This window comes from Pristiophorus japonicus, chromosome 3 (assembly GCF_044704955.1).
Source record: "Pristiophorus japonicus isolate sPriJap1 chromosome 3, sPriJap1.hap1, whole genome shotgun sequence".
Classification (NCBI taxonomy): domain Eukaryota; kingdom Metazoa; phylum Chordata; class Chondrichthyes; family Pristiophoridae; genus Pristiophorus; species Pristiophorus japonicus.
This window is the reverse complement of record NC_091979.1, coordinates 83274020-83300429: the sequence shown is the minus strand read 5'-3', so window position 1 is coordinate 83300429 and position 26410 is coordinate 83274020. Positions and strand designations below refer to the sequence as shown.

At 45.7% G+C, this 26410-nt stretch overlaps 1 protein-coding gene across 1 annotated transcript in view; it reads left to right on the top strand.

Annotated features, from left to right (window-relative positions):
* LOC139254073 (retinol dehydrogenase 7-like) overlaps positions 1–17214 on the top strand; it is an 88198-nt gene extending 70984 nt beyond the window's left edge. The window contains exons 4-5 of the mRNA XM_070873621.1: positions 16527–16690; positions 16961–17214. Of these exons, the coding sequence (XP_070729722.1) occupies positions 16527–16690; positions 16961–17214 (418 nt within the window). The remainder of the gene's footprint in view (positions 1–16526; positions 16691–16960) is intronic.
* Positions 17215–26410: the final 9196 nt, after the last annotated feature.

Below are 26410 nucleotides of genomic sequence, written 5' to 3'. Positions count from 1 at the left end.
CTTTGTGTTCGCAGGTGCAACATGTCTGCCCAGCTGGGCAATGCGCTCAGGGAAGCCCCCCTTAGCCCCTGGCCATGGCGCGCCAAGTCTTGGTCACGCATCCATGTGGACTACGCAGGTCCTTTCATGGGAAAAATGTTTTTGGTTGTATTAGACGCCTACTCCAAATGGATCGAGTGTGACATTTTAAATTCAAGCACATCCTCTGCCACGGTAGAAAGTCTACGGGCAATGTTCGCCGCCCACGGTCTACCGGACATCTTGGTCAGCGACAATGGCCCGTGCTTCTCAAGCACTGAATTCCAGGGCTTCATAGCAGGCAATGGAATTACCAATGTCAGAATGGCACCGTTCAAGCCAGCCTCAAACGGCCAGGCAGAACGAGCAGTGTCGATAATCAAACAGGGGATGCTCAGAATCCAAGGGGGTTCCCTACAATGCCGCTTATCACGCCTCCTGTTGGCCTACAGATCCCGACCACACTCGCTCACAGGGGTTCCACCTGCAGAGCTGCTAATGAAAAGGATGCTCAAAACCTGGTTATCCCTTATACACCCCACCATGAAAGAAATTATCGAGAGCAGGCGCCAGTCACAATATGACTACCATGACAGGAATGCGAGGGCGCGATGTATTGATGTAAATTACCCTGTTTTTGTCGTCAACTACGCTGCAGGCCCCAAATGGCTCACAGGCACTGTGGTTGCCAAAGAGGGAAATAGGATTCTGGTAGTTAAACTTACCAATGGACAAATCTGCCGCAAACATGTGGATCAAACAAAAAGGAGGTTCAGCAACCCCACAGAAGAAGCAGAGGAAGAACACGATATAGAGTTCACTCCAGCACAGGTGACTGAATACAGGAACCAAAGGGAGGAGAGCCCAGTCACTGTGGACAGTCCGGACAGGCCTGAGGCACCGCAAACCGCAGACACGCAAGCCAGCGCCCAACAACCGGAGCCCCAACTCAGGCGCTCTATAAGAGAGCGTAAACCACCAGAGAGACTCAACTTGTGATCCCAATAAGACTTTGGGGGGGGGGAGGTGATGTCATGTATTCAACCAGCATTGTAACCCATGTATAATCTGACCTCAGTTGTACACTGTGAGAACAATGACCACTAGGTGGTGAACTTGTGGGAGACACTCCTAACCTGGACCTTCAAATATAAAAGGGGAAGCTCTACCCACTTCCATCACTCGAATGCTATGGAATGAAGGACAGGTCACAGACTGACCTTCTCTCAAGCATGGACCTCGTGTGCATTTATACTGTATAGTAAGGACGTATCAGTGACGCTGGGCGATCTCCTGGGCGTTAGTTTCGGCAAAGGTGATCTTTACGATAAAATAAAGTGGGCAGTCGGTATTATTGAATCTCGGTGTTAAATACATGCGGAAAGTAATGCTGGGCAATATTATGGGCTTTGGTTTCACCCATTCTGATGATTTCATCCAAAAAAAGTGGGCGGGCAGTATTATTTTTTCCCGGCGTTACACACATGGGGAAAGTAACGCTCGACGATAAGTGTCTGAAAAATGGGCATCAGTTTCCATTTTGTGGCTAAATGGGCAATATCTGGGCGTTCTACCTCATTTCAGCTTTAAAATGGTTGTTAAGTGGGTGTTATGCATGCAAAAAAGTGGAAAATCTAGCCCATAGTCTCAGAATAAGGGGCCACCCATTTAAAGCTGAGATGAGGAGAAATTTCTTCTCTCAGAGGGTTGTAAATCTATGGAATTCTCTGCCCTAGAGAGCTGTGGTGGCTGGGTCTTTGAATATATTTAAGGCAGAGATAGACAGATTTTTGAGCGATAAGGGAATAAAGGGTTATGGAGAGTGCGCAGAGAAGTGGAGCTGAGTTCATGATTAGTTCAGCCATGATCTTATTAAATGGCGGAGCAGGCTTGAGGGGTGAAATGGTCTACTCCTGTTCCTATTTCTTATGTTCTTATGTTTCTGCACTTCGATGTCTTCCTCATGGACCACGTGCAATGACCAGGGCCCTTAAACAAAGGACTGTATTAAGTGCACACAGTATGGTATAAGTGCCTTGATGGCTATCTGTGTGTGCCACAAGAGCAGAAGGGCCCTCTGGTAACCATTCCAATTGTCATCTTTGCAGGGAATGTTGTGGCACAACTTCCGGGAGCAGCGGCGCACAGGTGGTGGTCCACCCCAGACACTGTCCTTAATGGACCTCGAGGAGTGGCAGCTCTGATCGGTGCCTCAGGGAGGTCAATTACCCGTGGGAGTGCTGCGCCCCTGTTCGAAACTGAGGGCTCGTCCTGCAAAATCCCCGGGCTAGGTTGGGGCAATGTTTGTAGAGTCTTTGGGCTACAGTTGGGGTAATGTCATGCAGTGTCTGTGGGCTACATATAATTGAGTAGCGCCGGTCCTTCAAATGAATCTGTGTTATGTGACCTTCCTCATGTCACCCTGTCCCTGCCCCTGCTACTAACCATTCCTCTGTTGTTTTCTATGAGGAGGCACCACATCCGCCAATGAAAGCCTCCACCTCAGCCCATTGTGTGGGGGTGCAGGAGGGGGACAAGGAAGACACCGAAAACGAGGAACCTCCACGGAGGAGGAAATTGATGAAGCTATTCCGGGAGCGTGGAGGCGGCGTTACCTCTTTTAGCTGGGGCAGTAGCTCTGACGAGGAAGAAACATTGTTGGGCTTTGGCCCATTCGAGGCCCTGGGTCCAATTGGCATGCAGCAACGCAGTCCCAGAGTTGAATCTCATATGCCATCTCTCCGGAGGGTGAGTCGGCAAAGCCGGTCTGCTGTCAGACAAGCAGATGCACACCTGGACATGGTGGGACTGTCCAGGGAGAGCGTCCAGCCCAGCCGACAGCTCCTGGAGATCTTGGGTGGTTTTCCTGCAAGCATTGCGGTATTATCCGTGAACATGAGGGAGGGCATGTTGCAGATTGTCGCTGCGACCTGCGAGGCTGTCAATGACCACGTGCAATTGATGGGCTCGATCTTTGGTACTGCAGTCCCCAGTGTCACACCACACAGACCCACATCAACTGTGAGTGGTGAGGCCGAGCAAGAGCCGTGCCACTCCGAAGCTCGGCCTTCCATACTCCGAGCTTCTCCAGAGGATCCACACATGGTGTCTCTATGTCTATTTCCCTTTTACAGCAGGACTCTGATGGCGTTGCTGCATGATGTCTTGGTACCACCGTGGGTACGGTCATGACATGAGGGAGGGGTTTAGAATGAGGGGGGGGAGGGGCCGCAGGTAAAAGACGTTCGGTGAAGGGGTGGTTGTTCTTTCATTGTTTTGTTGCTATTTTGTTGTTGTTGATATTTTATAAAAGTTTGCCAATTCACAATAATGTTTAATAAATGTTGTTCAACTTTTGAGATGTTTAATTTTTATTCAAGTTAGATCTTATTCCAGTTACAATGTTTATCAAGTTACTGTATGTTTAATACATTATTTTGATCACCTTAACCATTCCTGTGTAGTGTCTCATTTGCAGAATAAGAGGGGGAATAGTAAACATGGTGGGATAGAGTGGCCAGGCAATGTTGAAACATGCCTATTCAAGCAAAGCGATGAATTATGAGCTGCTGATGTAAGGCTTTTGCAGTGGTGAAAGCTCCACGAGGCCTCCCCCATGGTGGTGTTGGGGGTGGTGGCATGGGTTCATTGTTGTCCACCTCCTCCTTCCCCTCCTCCCCTCTCTCCTGAGGTGGTCCTGCAGTCCCCAGTGGCAAATCTTGTCCCCTCATGATGGCTAAGTTGTGTAGCATGCAGCACACCACAATGTACTCAGGGACCTTGTAATGTATGTATGCCTGGGTTTACCTGCCACCAGGGGGAGCGACCATTGGATGTCATTGGGCCACAGACACACACATGCAGCCCTTGTATATAAAGAAAGCCTCTATGTTTAATCCTCACTTTGAGAGCTAATAAAGTAGAGTCAGGTCGCACCTGATTGAGTTCACGGTACTAAGCCTAGTGAGTTATTGCATATGCAATAGACCTGCTGAGGGGAGTATTACAGGGAGCCTCCAGAGTAGTCCAGACATCGGAAGTGCTGCTTCAACACTTCAATTGTCTTTTCGATGATGCTGCATGTGGCTATATGGCTGTCATTATAGCGATGCTCGACTTGTGTTTGAGGATTCCGAAGGGGGGACATGAGCTAGGTGGCGAGGCTGTAACCTTTGTCCCCCAGCATCCAGCTCTGACTCTGTGGCTTATGCTCGAACAGGTATGAAACAGTGCTCTCACGCAAGATAAAAGTTGGTATGGTTCTTAATGTATACTTTGCATCTGTTTTCACAAAGGAAAGGGGCAATGCAGATACTGCTATCGAGGAGGAGTGTGAAATTCTGGATTAAATAAACATAGCGAGAGAGGAGTTATTAAGAGGTTTAGCAGCTTTGAAAGTAGATAAGTCCCCAGGCCCAGATGAAATGCATCCCAGGCTGTTGAGCGAAGTAAAAGAGGAAATAGCAGAGGCCTTGACTATCATTTTCAAGTCCTCTTTAGATTTGGGAATGGTGCCGGAGGACTGCTATTGTGGTACCCATGTTTAAGAAGGAAGAAAGGGATAGTCTGAGTAATTCCAGGCCTGTCAGCCTAACCTCAGTGGTGGGGAAATTATTGGAAAAAATCCTGAAAGACAGGATAAATCTACATTTGGAAAGGCAAGGATTAATTATGAACAGTCAGCGTGGATTTGTTAAGGGAAGATCGTGTTTGACTAACCTGATTGACTTTTTTGAGGAGGTAACCAGGAGGGACGATGAGGGTAGTGCGTACGATGTAGTGTATATGGACTTTAGCAAAGCTTTTGATAAGGTCCCACATGGTAGACCAGTCATGAAGGTTAAAGTCCATGGGATCCAGGGCAAAGTGGCAAGTTGAATCCAAAATTAGAGGTTAGGAAGAAAAGTGTAATAGTTGATGGATGTTTTTGTGACTGGAAGGATGTTTCCAGTGGGGTTCCCCAGGGCTCAGTACTGGTCTCTTGCTTTTTGTGGTATATATCAACGATCTAGATTTGAATATAGATAGTATGATTAAGAAGTTTGCAGATGACATTAAAATTGGCTGTGAGGTTAATAATGAAGAGGAAAGTCATGGATTGCAGGAGGATATCAATCTACTGGTCAGGTGGACAGAGCAGTGGCAAATGGAATTTAATTTGGACAAGTGTGAGGTAATGCACTTGGGGAGGGCTAATAAGGAAAGTGTACACACGTTAAGCGGTAGCCCACTTAAAAGTGTAGATGAACAAAGGGACCTTCGAGTGCTTGTCCACAGATCCCTGAAAGTAGCAGGCCAGGTGGATAAGGTGGTTAAGAAGGCATACGGAATGCTTGCCTTTATTGGCCGAGGCATAGAATACAAGAGCAGGAAGGTTATGCTTAAATTGTATAGTACTCTGGTTAGGCCACAGTTGGAGTACTGCATGCTGTACTGGTCACCGTATTATAGGAAGGACGTGATTGCACTACAGGGTGCAGGGGAGATTTACTAGGATGCTGCCTGGAATGGAGAATCTTAGCTATGAGGACAGATTGGATAGGCTGGGTTTGTTCAAATTGGAATAGAGGAGGTTGAGAGGAGACCTCATTGAGGTGTACAAAACTTTGAGGAGTCTGGATATAGTGGATAGCAAGTGCCTATTTCCCTTGGTGGAGGCATCAATTACGAATGGGCATATAGTTTTAAGGTGGTTGGTGGAAGGTTTAGAGGGGATTTTAGGGGAGGCTTCTTCATGCAGAGGGTTGAGCGGGTCTGGAACTCACTGCCTGGAAGGGTGGTGGATGCAGAAACCCTCACCACATTTAAAAGGTGCTTGGATGGCACTTAAAGTGCTGTAGCCTGCAGGGTTATGGACCTAGAGCTGATAAGTGGGATTAGACTGAATAACCTCTTGTTGGCTGGTGCAGGTACAATGGTAAGTACTATAGGGAATCGAATACGGCCAACGTGATCTCCTGGACTAGTTTCGATTGCCTGGATTGGTCGGAGAGGAATTTTCCCAGATTTGTTTTCCACAATTGGCCTGGGTTTTTATGTTTTTTGCCTCTCCCAGGAGATCACATGGCTCAGACTGGGATGGAGTGTAGAATGTTTCAGTGCAAGGAGTGTCGCGGATTGGTTAGGCTGGGTGATCCTTACCTTTCTGCTTCTTATCAAACACTTATCAACAAAAGCAGACATTGATGAGGAGATTCAACATCGCCTCCAGTGCATCAGTGCAGCCTTCGGCCGCCTGAGGAAAAGAGCGTTCGAAGACCAGGCCCTCAAATCTACCACTAAGCTCATGGTCTACAGGGCTGTAGTAATACCCGCTCTCCTGTATGGCTCAGAGACATGGACCATGTACAGCAGACACCTCAAGTCGCTGGAGAAATACCATCAACGATGCCTCCGCAAGATCCTACAAATCCCCTGGGAGGACAGACGCACCAACATTAGCGTCCTCGACCAGGCCAACATCCCCAGCATTGAAGCACTGACCACACATGATCAGCTCCGCTGGGCAAGCCACATTGTCCGCATACCAGACACGAGACTCCCAAAGCAAGTGCTCTACTCGGAACTCCTTCATGGCAAACGAGCCAAGGGTGGACAGAGGAAATGTTACAAGGACACCCTCAAAGCCTCCCTGATAAAGTGTGGCATCCCCAGTGACACCTGGGAGTCCCTGGCCAAAGACCACCCTGAGTGGAGGAAGTGCATCTGGGAGGGTGCTGAGCGCCTCGAATCTCATCGCCGAGTGCAAGTAGAAAACAAGCGCAGGCAGCTGAATGAACGCGCGGCAAACCTGTCCCACGCTCCCTTACCCTCGACGACTGTCTGTCCCACCTGTGGCAGGAACTGTGGCTCTCGTATTGGACTGTTCAGGCACCAAAGGACTCATTCTAAGAGTGGAAGCAAGTCTTCCTCGATTCCGAGGGACTGCCTATGATGACCTTTCCACCATTGTTCATTGTTCATAGGTTTATATATAACCTTCAGGGCTGCTGACCGAGGGCCGTGTGGCTCTATGTCGGCCGGCACGGACATGATGGGCCAAAATGGCCTTCTTCCGTGCTGTAGATTTCTATGTTTCTATCGTGGATGGTCCCTGGAAATTGGGCATTTACTGCCATGATGCATTGAGTATGTTCGCAGACTATCTGTACATTCATTGAGTGGAATCCCTATCGGTTTTGGTAAACCTCTTAATCCTCTAAAGGTGCTCGTAGGGCGATGTGCATACAGTCAATGGCAACCTCAACATTAGGGACGCCAGCAATTCATGCAAAACCTAGAGTCCTCACATTCTGTGCCTCCTTGGTCATTGGGAACTTTATAAAGTCCATCCTGCGTGCGTACAATTTAGTGGTCACCCGGCGAATACAGCAATGTGTAGCGTACTGCGAGATGCGGCATATGTCCCCTGCTGATGCATGAAAGGAGCTGGAGGCATAGAAGGTCAGTGCCGCCGTCACATTCACCTCGACGGACAGTGCAGTCCTGTTGGCGCTGGTCGGCTGTAGGTCTCCCTTTATTAGCTGGCATATCTCTGTGACCACCTCTTTTCAGAAGCGCAGCCTTCGAACGCACTTTGCCTCAGTCGGCTGCAGGTATGAGCATTATTCCCTGTAAACTCCTGGGGGTAAGGCCTCCTGCCCATACATCTGCGGGCTCTTCGATTATGCTTAAAATGCTCATGACTAAGCCTTCTTCCAGTTTGATGCTGCATAGATAAAGCAGCCAGGAATAAGGGCAGAGATATTATAGCCCCCATTCTTTTAAATGTCCTTAAATATCCTTAAAAATGAACGATAAACTCACATAAAGCTCACTGTGTAAAACGCAGCCTTCCCTCCAAATCCTTTTATGCACTGAACTTCTGCTCCATTTTTCAAGATGGCACCGTTAATGCCGAGTGTTCCCTGGATCCGACCTGGTAAGACTTGATTTTTTCAGGCGTGTTTTTGGGCGGGCGGTAAAAATGACGACATCGGCGAATTTTCCGTACTGGTGATAGCGCAGCATTACATGCCGATTGACGTCATAAAAACAGCTAATAAAACAGGCCAGTGATAATTTTTAATGCTGTCGTAAAACCGCTGCCGAATTTTCCGCCCGGACGCTAAATTTTGTGCGACTCGTTTAGCACCAAAAAAAAACTTTTTCCGCTTCGCCATGGTGATAAACGGGCGCAAACCTCTCTAATTTCTAGCCATGTTTATTATAGTTACAAAAGAAGCTTCAGTACAAAAAGTTAAAACAAAAGAAGTTAACTGTTATACTGTAGACAAAAAGCAGGAAACTATAGACCAGTTTGCCTAACATTTGTGGTTGGGAAAATGTTGGAATCCACATTAAAGAAGCAGTAGCAGGACATTTGGAAAAGCAAAATTCGGTCAGGCAGAGTCAGTATGGATTTATGAAGGGGAAGTCATGTTTGACAAATTTGCTGGAGTTCTTTGAGGATGTAAGAAACAGGGTGGATAAAGGGGGAACCAGTGGATGTGGTGTATTTGGACTTCCAGAAGGCATTTGACAAGGTGCCATATAAAAGGTTACTGCACAAGATAAAAGTTCACGGGGTTGGGGGTAATATATTAGCATGGGTAGAGGATTGGCTAACGAAGAGAAAACAGAGAATTGGGATAAATGGTTCATTCTCGGGTTGGTAACCAGTAACTAGTGGGGTGCCACAGGGATCAATGATGGGACCCCAACTATTTACAATCTATATTAACGACTTGGAAGAAGGGACTGAGTGTAACATAGCCAAGTTTACTGATGATACAAAGAGGGGAGGAAAAGCAATGTGTGAGGAGGACACAAAAAATCTGCAAAAGGACATAGACTGGCTAAGTGAGTGGGCAAAAATTTGGCAGATGGAGTATGATGTCATAAAATGTGAGGTCAAATACTTTGTCAGAAAAAAATCAAAGAGCAAGTTATTATTTAAATGGAGAAAGATTGCAAAGTGCCGCAGTATAGCGGGACCTGGGGGTATTTGTGCATGAAACACAAAAGACTAGAAGACAGGTACAGCAAGTGATAAGAAAGGCCAATGGTATCTTGGCCTTTATTGCAAAGGGGATGGAGTATAAAAGCAGGGGAGTCTTGCTACAGCTATATAAGGTATTAGTGAGGCCACACCTGGAATACTGCGTACAGTTTTGGTTTCCATATTTACGAGAGGATATACTTTGGAGGCAGTTCAGAGAAGGTTCACCTGGTTGATTCCAGGGATGAGGGGGTTGACTTATGAGGAAAGGTTGAGTAGGTTGGGCCTCTACTCATTGGAATTCAGAAGAATGAGAGATGATCTTTTCGGTCATGTCCGGACCGGGGTCAAACAGTGCTGCGTCATCGCACCAACCCTCTTCTCAATCTTGCTCGCCGCCATGCTCCACCTCACCATCAACAAGCTCCCCACTGGAGTGGAACTAAACTACAGAATGAGTGGAAAGCTGTTTAACCTACGCCGCCTCCAGGCCAAGTCCAAGATCACCCCAACCTCTGTCGTTGAGCTACAGTATGCGGACGACGCCTGCGTGTGCGCACATTCAAAGGCTGAACTCCAGGATATAGTCAATGTATTCACTGAGGCATGTGAAAGCATGGGCCTTCCGCTTAACATCCGTAAGACAAAGATCCTTCACCAGCCTGTCATCGCCGCTCAGCACTGCCCTCCAATCATCAAGATCTACGGCGCGGCCCTGGACAACGTGAACCATTTCCCATATCTCAGGAGCCTCTTATCAACAAAGGCAGACATTGATGCAGAGATTCAACATCGACTCCAGTGCGCCAGTGCAGCCTTTGGCTGTCTGAGGAAGAGAGTGTTTAAAGACCAGGCCCTCAAATCTACCACCAAGCTCATGGTCGACAGGGCTGTAGTAACACCCGTCCTCTTGTATGGATCTGAGGCATGGACGATGTACAGAAGGCACCTCAAGTCGCTTGAGATATATCACCAACGATATCTCCACAAGATCCTGCAAATCCCCTGGGAGGACAGGGGTACCAACATCAGTGTCCTCGACCAGGCTTACATCCCAATATTGAATCACTGACCACACTCGATCAGCTTCGCTGGACAGGCCACATAGTTCGCATGCCAGATACGAGACTCCCTAAGCAAATGCTTTATGTGGAGCTCCTTCGTGGTAAACGAGTCAAAGGAGGACAGCGAAAACGTTATAAGGACACCCTCAAAACCTCCCTGACATCACCACTGACACCTGGGAGACCCTGGCCAAAGACCCCCCGAGGTGAAGAAATTGCATCCGGGAGGGCGTTGAGCTCTTCGAGGCCCAATGCAAGGAGCACGAAGAGGCCAAATGCAGGCAGTGGAAGGAGCACGCGGCAAATCAGCCCCACCGACCCCTTCCCTAGACGAATGTCTATCCCACAGGGTCTGTGGCTCTCGTATTAGACTTTTCAGCCATCTAAGAACTGACTTTGGGAGTGGAAGCAAGTCTTCCTCGATTCCGAGGGACTGCCTATGATGATGATGATTATCTAAACGTATATGATTGAGGGGGCTTGACAAGATGGATGCGGAGAGAATGTTTCCACTGATGGGGGAGACTAGAACTAGAGGGCATGATCTTAGAATAAGGGGCTGCACATTTAAAACAGAGATGAGGAGAAATTTCTTCTCTCAGAGGATTGTAAATCTGTGGAATTCGCTGCCTCAGAGAGCTGTGGAAGCTGGGACATTGAATAAATTTAAGACAGAAATAGACAGTTTCTTAAACGATAAGGGAATAAGGGGTTATGGGGAGCGGGTGGGGAAGTGGAGCTGAGTCCATGATCAGATCAGCCATGATCTTATTGAATGGCAGAGCAGGCTCGAGGGGCCATTTGGCCTACTCCTGTTCCTATTTCTTATGTTCTTATTAGCAGTTAAACAGCGAATGAGCTATTGGTATACAACGTGAATAACACCACAGGGTTCCGAGGTGATCAGACTCGAAATAGCCTTATTACGACTTGAGCGTGTTCAGTTCCGCTTCGAGAATGTTCTACGTAAACTAGGCTTGATATTTTCGTTAAATATACTAACAATACACCCTTGAAAATCTTCCCATTAATTGTGTTCTTTGTTTCTCCCCCAGCAGTTATCTTTTCTATCACCTCGTCAGAGATAACACACAGAATATCTAACTTTCCTAACTCCATCCTACATAACATAGAAACATAGAAAATAGGCGCAGGAGTAGGCCTTTTGGCCCTTCGAGCCTGTACCACTATTCAATATGATCATGGCTGATCATGCAACTTCAGTATCCCTTTCCTGCTTTCTCTCCATACCCCTTGATCCCTTTAGCCATAAGGGTCACATCTAACTCCCTTTTGAATATATCTAACAAACTGGCCTCAACAACTTTCTGTGGTAGAGAATTCCACAGGTTCACAATTCTCTGAGTGAAGAAGTTTCTCCTCATCTCGGTCCTAAATGGCTTACCCCTTATCCTTAGACAGTGACCTCTGGTTCTGGACTTCCCCAACATCAGGAACATTCTTCCTGCATCTAACCTGTACAATCCTGTCAGAATTTTATATGTTTCTGCCGACCAATGTCCTAGGGGGAGTGTTTGCTAGTGCAGTTGGGGAGGAGTTGAACTAATATGGCAGGGGGATGGGAATCAATGCAGGGAGACAGAGAGAAACAAAAAGGAGACAAAAGCAAAAGACAGAAAGGAGGTGAGGAAAAGTGGAGGGCAGAGAAACCCAAGGCAAAGAACAAAAAGGGCCACTGTACAGCAAAATTCTAAAAGGACAAAGGGTGTTAAAAAAACAAGCCTGAAGGCTTTGTGTCTTAATGCAAGGAGTATCCGTAATAAGGTGGATGCATTAACTGTGCAAATAGATGTTAACAAATATGATGTGATTGGGATTACAGAGACGTGGCTCCAGGATGATCAGGGCTGGGAACTCAACATCCATGGGTATTCAACATTCAGGAAGGATACAATAAAAGGAAAAGGAGGTGGGGTAGCATTGCTGGTTAAGGAGGAGATTAATGCAATAGTTAGGAAGGACATTAGCTTGGATGATGTGGAATCTATATGGGTAGAGCTGCAGAACACCAAAAGGCAAAAAACATTAGTGGGAGTTGTGTACAGACCTCCAAACAGTAGTAGTGATGTTGGAGATGGCATCAAACAGGAAATTAGGGGTGCATGCAATAAAGGTGCAGCAGTTATAATGGGTGACTTTAATATGCACATAGATTGGGCTAACCAAACTGGAAGCAATACGGTGGAGGAGGATTTCCTGGAGTGCACAAGGGATGGTTTTCTCGACCAATATGTCGAGGAACCAACTAGGGGGGAGGCCATCTTAGACTGGGTGTTGTGTAATGAGAGAGGATTAATTAGCAATCTCGTTGTGCGAGGCCCCTTGGGGAAGAGTGACCATAATATGGTGGAATTCTGCATTAGGATGGAGAATGAAACAGTTAATTCAGTGACCATGGTCCAGAACTTAAAGAAGGCTAACTTTGAAGGTATGAGGCGTGAATTGGCTAGGATAGATTGGCGAATGATACTTAAGGGGTTGACTGTGGAGGGGCAATGGCGGACATTTAGAGACCGCATGGATGAACTACAACAATTGTACATTCCTGTCTGGCGTAAAAATTAAAAAGGGAAGGTGGTTCAACCGTGGCTATCAAGGGAAATCAGTGATAGTATTAAAGCCAAGGAAGTGGCATACAAATTGGCCAGAAATAGCTGCGAACTCGGGGACTGGGAGGACACAAACAACCTTCCGGATATAAAAGGGGTCAGAGGGTCTAGTAAGGAGGAGGAACTGAGGGAAATCCTTATTAGTCGGGAAATTGTGTTGGGGAAATTGATGGGATTGAAGGCCGATAAATCCCCAGGGACTGATGGACTGCATCCCAGAGTACTTAAGGAGGTGGCCTTGGAAATAGCGGATGCATTGACAGTCATTTTCCAACATTCCATTGACTCTGGATCAGTTCCTATGGAGTGGAGGGTAGCTAATGTAACCCCACTTTTTAAAAAAGGAGGGCGAGAGAAAAAGGAATTATAGACCGGTCAGCCTGACCTCGGTAGTGGGTAAAATGATGGAATCAATTATTAAGGATGTCATAGCAGTGCATTTGGAAAGAGGTGACATGATAGGTCCAAGTCAGCATGGATTTGTGAAAGGGAAATCATGCTTGACAAATCTTCTGGAATTTTTTGAGGATGTTTCAGTAGAGTGGACAAGGGAGAACCAGTTGATGTGGTATATTTGGACTTTCAGAAGGCTTTCGACAAGGTCCCACACAAGAGATTAATGTGCAAAGTTAAAGCACATGGGATTGGGGGTAGTGTGCTGACATGGATTGAGAACTGGTTGTCAGACAGGAAGCAAAGAGTAGGAGTAAATGGGGACTTTTCAGAATGGCAGGCAGTGACTAGTGGGGTACCGCAAGGTTCTGTGCTGGGGCCCCAGCTGTTAACACTGTACATTAATGATTTAGATGAGGGGATTAAATGTAGTATCTCCAAATTTGCGGATGACACTAAGTTGGGTGGCAGTGTGAGCTGCGAGGAGGATGCTATGAGGCTGCAGAGTGACTTGGATAGGTTAGGTGAGTGGGCAAATGCATGGCAGATGAAGTATAATGTGGATAAATGTGAGGTTATCCACTTTGGTGGTAAAAACAGAGAGACAGACTATTATCTGAATGGTGACAGATTAGGAAAAGGGGAGGTGCAACGAGACCTGGGTGTCATGGTACATCAGTCATTGAAGGTTGGCATGCAGGTACAGCAGGCGGTTAAGAAAGCAAATGGCATGTTGGCCTTCATAGCGAGGGGATTTGAGTACAGGGGCAGGGACGTGTTGCTACAGTTGTACAGGGCCTTGGTGAGGCCACACCTGGAGTATTGTGTACAGTTTTGGTCTCCTAACCTGAGGAAGGACATTCTTGCTATTGAGGGAGTGCAGCGAAGGTTCACCAGACTGATTCCTGGGATGGTGGGACTGACCTATCAAGAAAGACTGGATCAATTGGGCTTGTATTCACTGGAGTTCAGAAGAATGAGAGGGGACCTCATAGAAACGTTTAAAATTCTGATGGGTTTAGACATGTTAGATGCAGGAAGAATGTTCCCAATGTTGGGGTAGTCCAGAACCAGGGGACACAGTCTAAGGATAAGGGGTAAGCCATTTAGGCCCGAGATGAGGAGAAACTTCTTCACCCAGAGAGTGGTGAACCTGTGGAATTCTCTGCCACGGAAAGTTGTTGAGGCCAATTCACTAAATATATTCAAAAAGGAGTTAGATGAAGTCCTTACTACTAGGGGGATCAAGGGGTATGGCGAGAAAGCAGGAATGGGGTACTGAAGTTGCATGTTCAGCCATGAACTCATTGAATGGCGGTGCAGGCTAGAAGGGCCGAATGGCCTACTCCTGCACCTATTTTCTATGTTTCTATGAGATCCCCTCTCATTCTTTTAAATTCCTGTGAATATAAGCCTAGTCGATCCAATCTTTCTTCATATGTCAGTCCTGCCATCCCGGGAATCAGTCTGGTGAACCTTCGCTGCACTCGTTCAATAGCAAGAATGTCCTTCCTCAGATTAGGAGACCAAAACTGTATATAATATTCAAGGTGTGGCCTCACCAAGGCCCTGTACAACTGCAGTAAGACCTCTCTGCTCCTATACTCAAATCCTCTTGCTATGAAGGCCAGCATGCCATTTGTCTTCTTCACCGCCTGCTGTACCTGTATGCCAACTTTCAATGACTGATGTACCATGGCACCCATGTCTCGTTGCGCCTCCCCTTTTCCTAATCTGTCACCATTCAGTAATATTCTGCCTTCCAGTTTTTGTCACCAAAGTGGATAACCTCATTTTTATCCACATTATACTGCATCTGCCATGCATTTGCACACTCACCTAGCCTGTCCAAGTCACCCTGCAGCCTCTTAGCATCCTCTTCACAGCTCACACTGCCACCCAGCTTAGTGTCATCTGCAAACTTGGAGATATTACATTCAATTCCTTCGTCTAAATCATTAATGTATATTGTAAATAGCTGGGGTTCCAGCACTGAACCTTGCGGTACCCCACTAGTCACTGCCTACCATTCTGAAAAGGACCCGTTTATTCCTACTCATTGCTTCCTGCCTGCCAACCAGTTCTCTGTCCATGTCAATACATAACCCCCAATTCCATGTGCTTTAATTTTGCACACCAATCTCTTGTGTGGGACCTTGCCAAAAGCCTTTTGAAAGTCCAAATACACCACATGCACTAGTTCTCCCTTGTTCATTCTGCTCGTTACACCCTCAAAAAATTCTAGAAGATTTGTCAAGCATGATTTTCCTTTCATAAATCCATGCTGACTTGGACCGATCCTGTCACTACTTTCCAAATGCGCTATTATATCCTTAATAATTGATTCCAACATTTTTCCCACTACTGATGTCAGGCTAACCGGTCTATAATTCCCTGTTTTCTCTCTCCCTCCTTTTTTAAAAAGTGGGGTTACATTAGCTACCCTCCAATCCATAGGAATTGATCCAGAATCTATAGAATGTTGGAAAATGACCACCAATGCATCCACTATTTCTAGGGCCACTTCCTTAAGTACTCTGGGATGCAGACTATCAGGCCCTGGGGATTTATCGGCCTTCAATCCCATCAATTTCTCTAACACAATTTCCTGACTAATAAGGATTTCCTTCAATTCCTCCTTCTCACTAGACCCTCAGTCCCCTCGTATTACTGGAATGTTATTTGCGTCTTCCTTAGTGAAGACAGAACCAAAGTATTTGTTCAATTGGTCTGCATAAGGTAACAAGTATGCCTCCTTGACTAGGCAAATTTTCAATTCTTAGCTGCCTAATTAAACTACAATGTTGACATAGAAAGCCTTATTCTTAAATGGAAGCTTTATTCTAAAATGGAGGCTTTATTCTAAAATGAAAGCCTGCAAAAGCACCTGGCTTACAGGTACTTAGGTTATGCAGGCACACACAGTACCATGGAGCATTGTCATTGTTTCATTTCTGAACCTCAGTTACTCCAAAAAGAAATAAAGTTTTAAAATCCTTTTCTTCAGAGGGTAAATGTCCTCAGGGCGCATTTACTCTGCAACTGTGGTGGTTCAGTGTTACTGCAGCCAGAATCCAGTGTCAGGGCTTAACCTGACACTGAAATAAAGCAGCAAGACTCTCTGCAGGAGGGTCAGTTTGTCTTTTACATTTGATTTAGAGTCCAATTTTCATATTGTGTGAAACAGTTTGGGCTTGCCAATGATGATCATATCCCAATCATTGAGCATGAATGTACCTTCTGAGAACGTGACACTTAGCCATTCAATCAATGTTAAAATCATAAATAGCCTTAAGAAAAGGAGCAAAATAGGGTTTGAATATTCTTGGAGTTATTTTGCCTGTTCTGCTTCCTCTTCCAGCTTAATGTGCTTTGCTACAGCATTTGCTAATACTTTTGCAAGATTAGATCAAACTAAATTGTGTGTGATTCTCTGTCTAGGAGGGACATGCAGCACTTTGGAATGAAAGTCAGCATTATTGAACCAGGTTTCTTTAAGACAGAAACTACAAACCTAGAACTCATTGAGAAAGATCTTCTACAGCTTTGGGAGCGACTCCCTCCTGAGACCAGGGATCAGTATGGGTCAAAGTATTTTGATAAATGTAAGTATGTTGATTTGTTCTTAATACATGAATCAAGATCCCCATTGACAGATGTCCTGTTGTGACTGATGTTATTTGATAATTGTACTTTAATATTTTAAATGCATAGTTTTGTTTTCAATGTGATAATGTAGGTTGCTTTATTTGCTAACGCACCGTTAAAACTGAAACTTCAATTACAACAAAGTGTAATTTGTATTCACAATTCCTATTTGATCAGCTTGAACAACTCTTCCAGCATAACCTGCAAGTGCTTGTTTTCTATTCCAGACATTAAAGTGCAGCGGTTTTCAATGGTCTCACTGTATTCGACTGACCTTAAGAAAGTCACTAACTGCATGGACCATGCTCTGACAGCCTGGTATCCACGGACACGTTACAGCGCTGGATGGGATGCTAAGTTTTTCTGGATCCCGATCTCCTATGCACCATCATTTATAGTAGACTACATGCTGTGTTTGTTGTTGCCTACCCCTGCATATAGTTTAAGAAAATCAAAAGCCAGGAACATAGTTGATGTATGATTACTGTAATAGAATTGCACATTATACTATCAGATAACTTGTTTTCTAAGTTTTCAACTGGGTAATGTAGATCTGGCTCACAGACAGAATAACTAGAAGATAGTGTTTAGACTTTATTATGTGTTAACTATCTTTACAAGACACAAGTAACAAACTCAGGAATATATTGGAGAGATCAGACCGATGTCTGGAATAATAAAGCATAGCCAATTCCTTCCCATGTTGTTTATTTATGTGTGGTTCAGTTTTAACTTTGAAAATATTATGAAAATGGTACGTTTGTTGACATTTTATTTGCCACCTCAGTGCTATTGAAAGTGGAATAGTTGGTTGCAAGCCTCTGTCGTAAGGTGCTCTGGAGTTTGGACTGGTTGCACTTTCACAGAGGGTGCTACTGAGCAGTTTCACACCAATGTTTCAATCACTGACGCTCGCAGTCATTGTCTCACTCACGTTCAATAAAACTATACTCTACATAAGTGAGATGCTAAATATTTATCCAATTTTAGAGACCACACTTGTTTTTTAGCCCCTTTGATTTATTAAAACCTAAAGCATATTTTGTGTTTCCTGTACATTGTAGACTATGATCCATTCATTCATCAGCTGAATCTGTTTAACTAACATGGCAAATTATTGAAGCCAATTTTGGGATAAAAAATTGAATGAGTCCAGATACTAAGCTTATCGAAGTAAATCTATAACAATAGCATCGCATATTATGCATTTTGAAAAGTGTGGTTTTGAATGTTTTGTATTATGAACTATTTTGTAATAATGCACTGTTTCTATTTTTGAGCATTGAATATTGTTTTTCACTGGAATAACTTGATGTTGCTATGTTGTATCACCAGTATCATATCAAGAGATTTGTCTGTTATTTCTATATAAATACCAAAGTGATTAAGAACTGAGCAATATCTGGAAAAGCGAGCACTTTTACATGGATTAAAACCCTTCATGCTATATCTGTTAAAAAAGCTCTACTAAAAAAATCTTTCACACTAAGCCTAAATGAATGTGGCCAGAAGTGAATTACAGAGCTCTACTTGTTCCTACATTGGGCTGCACCAGTACTTGTATGACTGCCTAAGCAAATCGAAAAACATCAAAGACCAACCTCTTTATAATTCATCTATAATTTGTCCTTGACCATCCATTGGGTTTTGTAACACACTTGAGCAAATTATTTTATTGTTTTACAGAGCATAGTAAGTCATTAAAATATGGTGTTCAAGTATCTGAATGAACAAACTACAGAAGTGTTCATCATCATCATCATCATAAGCAGTCCCTCGGAATCAAGGAAGACTTGCTTCCGCTGAGTTCTTTGGTGGTTGAACAGTCCGATATGAGAGCCACAGTCCCTGTCACAGGTGGGACAGATAGTCGTTGAGGGAAGGGGTGGGTGGGACAGGTTTGCCGCACGCTCTTTCCGCTGCCTGCGCTTGATTTCTGCATGCTCTCGCCGCTGAGACTTGAGATGTTCAGCGCCCTCTCGGATGTATTTCCTCCATTTAGGGCGGTCTTTTGTCAGGGACTCCCAGGTGTCATTGGGGATATCGTATTTTATCAGGGAGGCTTTGAGGGTGTCCTTATAACGCTTCCTCTGCCCACCTTTGGCTCGTTTGCCGTGAAGGAGTTTCGAGTAGAGCACTTGCTTTGGGAGTCTAGTGTCTGGCATATGAACGATGTGGCCTGCCCAGCGGAGCTGATCAAGTGTGGTCAGTGCTTCAATGCTGGGGATGTTGGCCTAGTCGAGGACGCTAATGCTGGTGTGCCTGTCCTCCTAGGGGATTTGTAGGATCTTGCGGATAAATCGTTCTTCGTATTTCTCTAGCGACTTGAGGTGCCTACTGTACATGGTCCATGTTTCTGAGCCAGACAGGAGGGCGGGTATTACTACAGCCCTGTAGACCATGAGCTTGGTGGTAGGTTTGAGGGCCTGGTCTTCAAACACTCTTTTCCTCAGGCGGCCAAAGGAGAAGTGAGACCATTGGTATTACAGAAGAACATAGGTGTGTGGCATCAGCAGGGTCACACTGAATTAGGCATTGGCCCTGGCTTTCCCCTCCTCACACACCAGAAGTGGGGTAGGAAGGTGTGCAAATCGGTGCATGACTGCATAGCAATTGAGAAGCACCCAATACTGTAGCACTGAAGTTTTGCTCGCTGTTGTGCACCATGATTGAGAGGCCCTGCCCACTCAAGGATGCAGGGATGTAAACAACATCCCTGGCTGGAAGTACAGATATCAGCAATGTGTCCAGATCTGCTGCACGGAGAAGTAAGTGCAGTGTGAGAGTTACATTATTTCAAAGGGCAACAACATCATCTTGCATTTATATAGCTCCTTTAATGTAGAAAAACATACCAAGATACTTTACAGAGTTGTGATGAGACAATATTGGATGCCAAGCCAAAGGAGAAGATATTAGTTGGGTGACCAAAAACTTGGGTCAGAAACATGGGATTTAAGTAAGGTCTAAAAGGAGGTGAGGCTTAGGAAAGGAATTCCAGAGTAAGGGGCTTAGTGGGCTGAATGCAAAGGGATGTAGACAGGCTAAGTGAATGGGCAAAAATTGGCAGATGGAGTATAATGTGGGAAAATGTGAGGTTATCCACTTTGGCAGAAAAAATAGAAAAGCAAATTATAATTTAAATGGAGAAAAATTGCAAAGTGTTGCAGTGCAGAGGGACCTGGGGTTCTTGTGCATGAAACACAAAAAGTGAGTATGCAGGTACAGCAAGTAATCAGGAAGGCAAATGGAATGTTGGCCTTTATTGCAAGGGGGATGGAGTATAAAAGCAGAGAAGTCCTGCTACAACTGTACAGGGTATTGATGAGGCCACACCTGGAGTATTTAAGGAAGGATTATACTTGCATTGGAGCTGTTCAGAGAAGGTTCATTAGGTTGATTCCAGAAATGAGGGGGTTGATTTATGAAGATAGGTTGAGTAGGTTGGCCCTATACTCATTGGAGTTCAGATGAATGAGAGGTGATCTTATCGAAACATATAAGATAATGAGGGGGCTTGACAAGGTGGCTGCAGAGAGGGTGTTTCCACTGATAGGGGAAACTAAAGCTAGGGGACATAGTCTCAGAATAAGGGGCTGCCCATTTAAAACTGAGATGAGGAGGAATTATTTCTTCTCAGAGTGTTGTAAGTCTATGGAATTCTCTGCCCCAGAGAACTGTGGAGGCTGGGTCATTGAATATATTTAAGGCGGAGATAGACAGATTTTTGAGCGATGATGGAAAAAAGGGTTATGGGGAGCGGGCGGGGAAGTGGAGCTGAGTCCATGATCAGATCAGCCATGATCTTATTAAATGGTAGAGCAGGCTCGAGAGGCCGTATGGCTACTCCAGCTCCTATTTCTTATGTTCTTATGCACAGCCACCAATGGTGGGGCAAAGGGAGTGGGAGTGCAGAAGAGCCAGAATCAGAGGAAGAGCTCATTGTCGGGAGGGGGGGGGGGGCGCTGCGGAGTTTGGAGGGCTGGCGGAGCTAACTGTGATAGGGTGGGGAAAGCTGTGAAGCAATTTAAATACAAGGGTGATCATTTTAATTTGGAGGATCAGTAGACAATGAATGTCAGCAAGGACAGGAGTGATGGGTGACAAGGATTTGGTACAGGATAGCATATGGGCAACAGAGTTTTGGTTGAACTAAAGTTTAGAGAAAGTGGAAGATGGGAGGCTGGCCAGGAAAGCATTGAATCAATCAAGTCTAGAGATGACAAAATCATGGATGAGAGTTTCAGCAACAGGTGGGCTGAGGCAGGGACAGAGGAGTGGGATTTTATGGAGATGAAACTAGATGATCTTTGTGATGAAGAAGCTATGGGATCAGAAGTTCAGCTTGGGTCAAACATGATGCAGAGATTGCAGTTTAGTTCAACCAAGACAATGGCTGCGAAGGGGGCTGGAATTGGTGGCAAAGATACACCATTTAAAATCAGACAGAATGGGCATTCGATTTGCTACCACCAGTTTTCCATCCCCGCCAAGGTTGATAATTTCCCCAGATGAGTCTGGGCATTGCATGGTGGAGACAGGATTGAGTTTGGCTGAAAAGCACTCCATTTTCTTTTGACATGAAAATCTGAACACTCAAAATCTTGTTGCATGTTTTTGACATAAACTATCAAACTGAATGAAGTTGCTAATTGGTTAGGTATAAGGAGACACAACCTGTGACATGGTCAGTGGATAATTACTTAGTTACCATAAGGTAGAGAATAAACTAAGATTTATATGTAATCAGAATTCAAAAATAATAAACATTATGGGCTAGAAATTCGGGTATTTGCAATTTTGCCCGTTTTTGGGTGATAATCGTGGAGTTATTTTATTTTTAGCGCGGGGTAGTGTTATCGCTGGAAGTCACAAAATTCGCCAAATGGTGACCAGCGATAGCGCTAAATTCGGCCTTGCACGATGGAATTTTGTGGGAAAAAAAGCGACTTTCTGCGCACGCACAAATGTTTTCTTTCACCGGTTTTTTTCTTCTTCCTGCGATTCTGCTCAGCAGTCAGGGTGTGCCAGCGCATGTGCAGTACATCCAGGGCTGAAGAAGGTATGTTTCACAGACCAAGCAGCCATGATGGAAGGGGACTCAAACAGGCAGAGAGCTCAAAAGTTTAGTTATGAAGCAAACGAGGCCCTCATTGCAGCTGTGCAAACCAGATTGGGGGAATTTAATAGGAGGGGTGTTGGTAAACCCCTCCCAGCTGTGAGAAGGCGTCTGTGGACCAACATGGCTGAGGAGGTTTCCTCAGTCGATAATACCAAGAAGGACCATCAAAAATGTTGGAAAAAGTTCAATGACCATTGAGAGCAAGTAATATTTTTATTCATGCACTCGTTCATTAATTAAATTGTAAATCTGACCCATGTCGGTATAGGTAGGCTTAGTGTTGCACCTTATTTGCCATGAATGATTGTCACACGCTTTTTGACATCTTAAAAGATGTTTTTGCACTGCGATGTCTTCCTTGTTCTATATGTAACCCTATGTAACCTTCACACTATCGCCACCAGAGGGCGTATCTGTTGGAGTCCCAAGGGATCCCAGCATCCCTTGGTAGCACTGTATATAAGCAGGCCTTCCATGCTGTACCAGCACTCTGGAGTTAGAATAAAGAGACTAAGGTCACACTTACAGTACTCAGTTACATTGCTTTATTCAAGATATAACAACTGGCAACGCGATAACGAACCATCACGTGAAAATGCAGAGAACTGTTGGCATCCTGGAGAAATTCTCAGAAGGGGATGATTGGGAGGCCTTCGTGGAGCGACTCGACCAACACTTCCTGGCCAACGAGCTGGAAGGGAATGTGAACGCTGCCAAACGAAGGGTAATCTTCCTCATCGTATGTGGGGCAACAACCAATGGCCTCATGAAGAATCTTCTTGCTCCGGTGAAACCAACAACAAAATCGTATGAAGAACTGTGTATTCTGGTCCGAGAGTTCTGATGGCAAGGTATCGATTTTACACCTGTCAACGGTCTGAAGGCCAGGAAGTGGCAAGTTACGTCGCCGATCTAAGGCGCCTTGCAGGACATTGCAAATTCAATGGATTCCTGGAGCAAATGTTAAGAGACTTTTTTGTGCTTGGCATGGGCCATGAGGTTATCCTTCGCAAACTATTGACTGTTGAAACACCGAACCTGAGTAAAGCCATAACGATAGCCCAGGCATTTATGTCCACCAGCAGTAACACCAAACAAATTTCACAGCATAAAGATGTTTCGGCAAGTACTGTACACAAAGTAATGTCGTTTTCAAGCAGGAATGCATATGGCAGAACATACACGCCTGCAGCTGCATGACCTCAGATGACCCAGAGTCCGTCATCTAACGTTAATGCGAGGCAGTTAACACCTTGTTGGCGCTGCGGAGGTGATCGTCGAGCCCATCAATGCCACTTCAAACACTGTGTGCAAAGGCTGTGGAACAATGGGACACCTCCAGTGAATGTGCAGACGAGCTGCAAGCCACCACTTTGCAGAGGAAGACCAATTCATGGCGGATCAAACTGAACTAGAGACTCAAACCGAGGAGGCAGAAGTATACGGGGTACATCCTGTCACCACAAAATGTCCACCGATCATGTTAAAAATTGAACTGAACGGAATTCCAGTATCCATGGAACTGGACATGGGTGCGAGTCAGTCCATCATGAACAAAAAGGCCTTCGACAGGCTGTGGTGCAACAACGCACACAGGCCCAAGTTGAGCCCTATTCACATCAAGATGAGAACTTACATTAAAGAGCTGATCCCTGTAATTGGCAGCGCAGCAGTAAAAGTCTCCTATGATGGAGCAGTGTACGAACTACCACTATGGATAGTACCAGGAGATGGCCCCACACTGTTCGGCAGAAGCTGGCTGGGAAAATACGCTGGAACTGGGATGTCATCCGAGCGCTTTCGTCCATCAACGACGCCTCATGTGCCCAGGTTCTGAGCAAGTTTCCATCGTTTGAGCCAGGCATTGGAAGTTTCTCGGGGGCAAAGGTGCAAATCCACTTGATTCCCGGCACACGACCCATCCACCACAGGCATGGGCGATGCCATATATGATGCGAGAGAAAGTGGAAATCGAGCTAGACAGGCTGCAATGAGAGTGCATCATCGTGCCAGTGGAGTTCAACAAGTGGGCTAGTCCGATTGTTCCGGTCCTCAAGGGCGATGGCACGATCAGAATTTGTGAGGACTATAAAGTAACGATTAACCGTTTTTCGCTGCAGGACCAGTACCCGCTACCCAAGGCATAGAAACATAGAAACATAGAAAATAGGTGCAGGAGTAGGCCATTCGGCCCTTCTAGCCTGCACCGCCATTCAATGAGTTCATGGCTGAACATGCAACTTCAGTACCCCATTCCTGCTTTCTCGCCATACCCCTTGATCCCCCTAGCAGTAAGGACCTCATCTAACTCCTTTTTGAATATATTTAGTGAATTGGCCTCAACAACTTTCTGTGGTAGAGAATTCCACAGGTTCACCACTCTCTGGGTGAAGAAGTTCCTCCGCATCTCGGTCCTAAATGGCTTACCCCTTATCCTTAGACTGTGACCCCTGGTTCTGGACTTCCCCAACATTGGGAACATTCTTCCTGCATCTAACCTGTCTAACCCCGTCAGAATTTTATATGTTTCTATGAGGTCCCCTCTCATTCTTCTGAACTCCAGTGAATACAAGCCCAGTTGATCCAGTCTTTCTTGATAGGTCAGTCCCGCCATCCCGGGAATCAGTCTGGTGAACCTTCGCTGCACTCCCTCAATAGCAAGAATGTCCTTCCTCAGGTTAGGAGACCAAAACTGTACACAATACTCCAGGTGTGGCCTCACCAATGCCCTGTACAACTGTAGCAACACCTCCCTGCCCCTGTACTCAAATCCCCTTGCTATGAAGGCCAACATGCCATTTGCTTTCTTAACCGCCTGCTGCACCTGCATGCCAACCTTCAATGACTGATGTACCATGACACCCAGGTCTCTTTGCACCTCCCCTTTTCCTAATCTGTCACCATTCAGATAATAGTCTGTCTCTCTGTTTTTACCACCAAAGTGGATAACCTCACATTTATCCACATTATACTTCATCTGCCATGCATTTGCCCACTCACCTAACCTATCCAAGTCGCTCTGCAGCCTCACAGCATCCTCCTCGCAGCTCACACTGCCACCCAACTTAGTGTCATCCGCAAATTTGGAGATACTACATTTAATCCCCTCATCTAAATCATTAATGTACAGTGTAAACAGCTGGGGCCCCAGCACAGAACCTTGCGGTACCCCACTAGTCACTGCCTGCCATTCTGAAAAGTACCCATTTACTCCTACTCTTTGCTTCCTGTCTGACAACCAGTTCTCAATCCATGTCAGTACACTACCCCCAATCCCATGTGCTCTAACTTTGCACATCAACCTATTTGCGACGCTGGCAGGAGAGAAGACATTCACCAAATTGACCTCGGCCTACATGATGCAGGAGCTGGCGAAATCTTCGAAAGGCATCACCTGCATCAACACGCACAAAGGTCTGTTCATCTACAATAGATGCCCGTTTGAAAAATAGCCACGGCCGATCGAATCCCAAAGGAACATCGAGAGTCTGCTAAAGTCGGTTCCGCGCACCGTGGTTTTCCAGGACGACATATTGATCACCGGTCGGGACACCATCGAACACTTGCAGAACCTGGAAGAGGTTCTAAGTCGGCTAGATCATGTGGGATTCAGGTTGAAACGCTCGAAGTGTGTTTTCCTGGCACCTGAGGTTGAGTTCTTAGGGAGAAGAATCGCAGCAGGCAGCGTCAGACCCACTGACGCCAAGACGGAGGCCATCAAGAACGCGCCGAGACCACAGAACGTGACGGAGCTGCGGTCATTCCTGGGACTCCTCAATTATTTTGGTAATTTCCTACCCAGGTTAAGCACCTTGCTAGAACCTCTACACATGTAGCTACGCAAGGGAGATGACTGGGTATGGGGGAAATCACAAGAGACAGCTTTTGAGAAAGCACGAAATCTGTTTTGTTCCAACAAACTACTTGTCCTGTATAATCCTTGCAAACGTTTAGTGCTAGCTTGCGATGTGTCTTCGTGTGGGGTTGGGTGTGTGTTACAACAAGCAAACAAATCGGGAACATTGCAACCGGTTGCTTATACGTCCAGAAGCTTGTCCAAGGCCGAAAGGACCTACAGCGTGATTGAAAAAGAAGCTCTGGCATGCGTTTACAGGATTAAAAAAAAATGCATCAGTATCTGTTTGGGCTTAAGTTCGAGTTAGAAACTGACCATAAGCCGCTCATATCACTATTCTGAGAGAGCAAAGGCATCAATACCAATGCCTCTGCTCGCATCCAAAGATGGGCACTCATATAACTATGTAACTCGCCACAGACCAGGCATAGAGAATTGCGTTGACGCCCTCAGTCGGCTACCATTGCCCACCACCGGGGTAGAAATGGCACAGCCTGCAGACTTGCTCTTGGTTATGAATGCATTTGAAAACGAAAAGTCACCCGTTACGGCCCGTCAGATCAGGACCTGGATCAGTCAGGATCCTTTACTGTCCCATGTAGAAAACTGTGTCCTCCATGGGAGCTAGTCCAGCGTCTCAGCGGAGATGCATGAAGAGATCAAGCCATTCCAGCGGCGCAAAGACGAAATGTCCATACG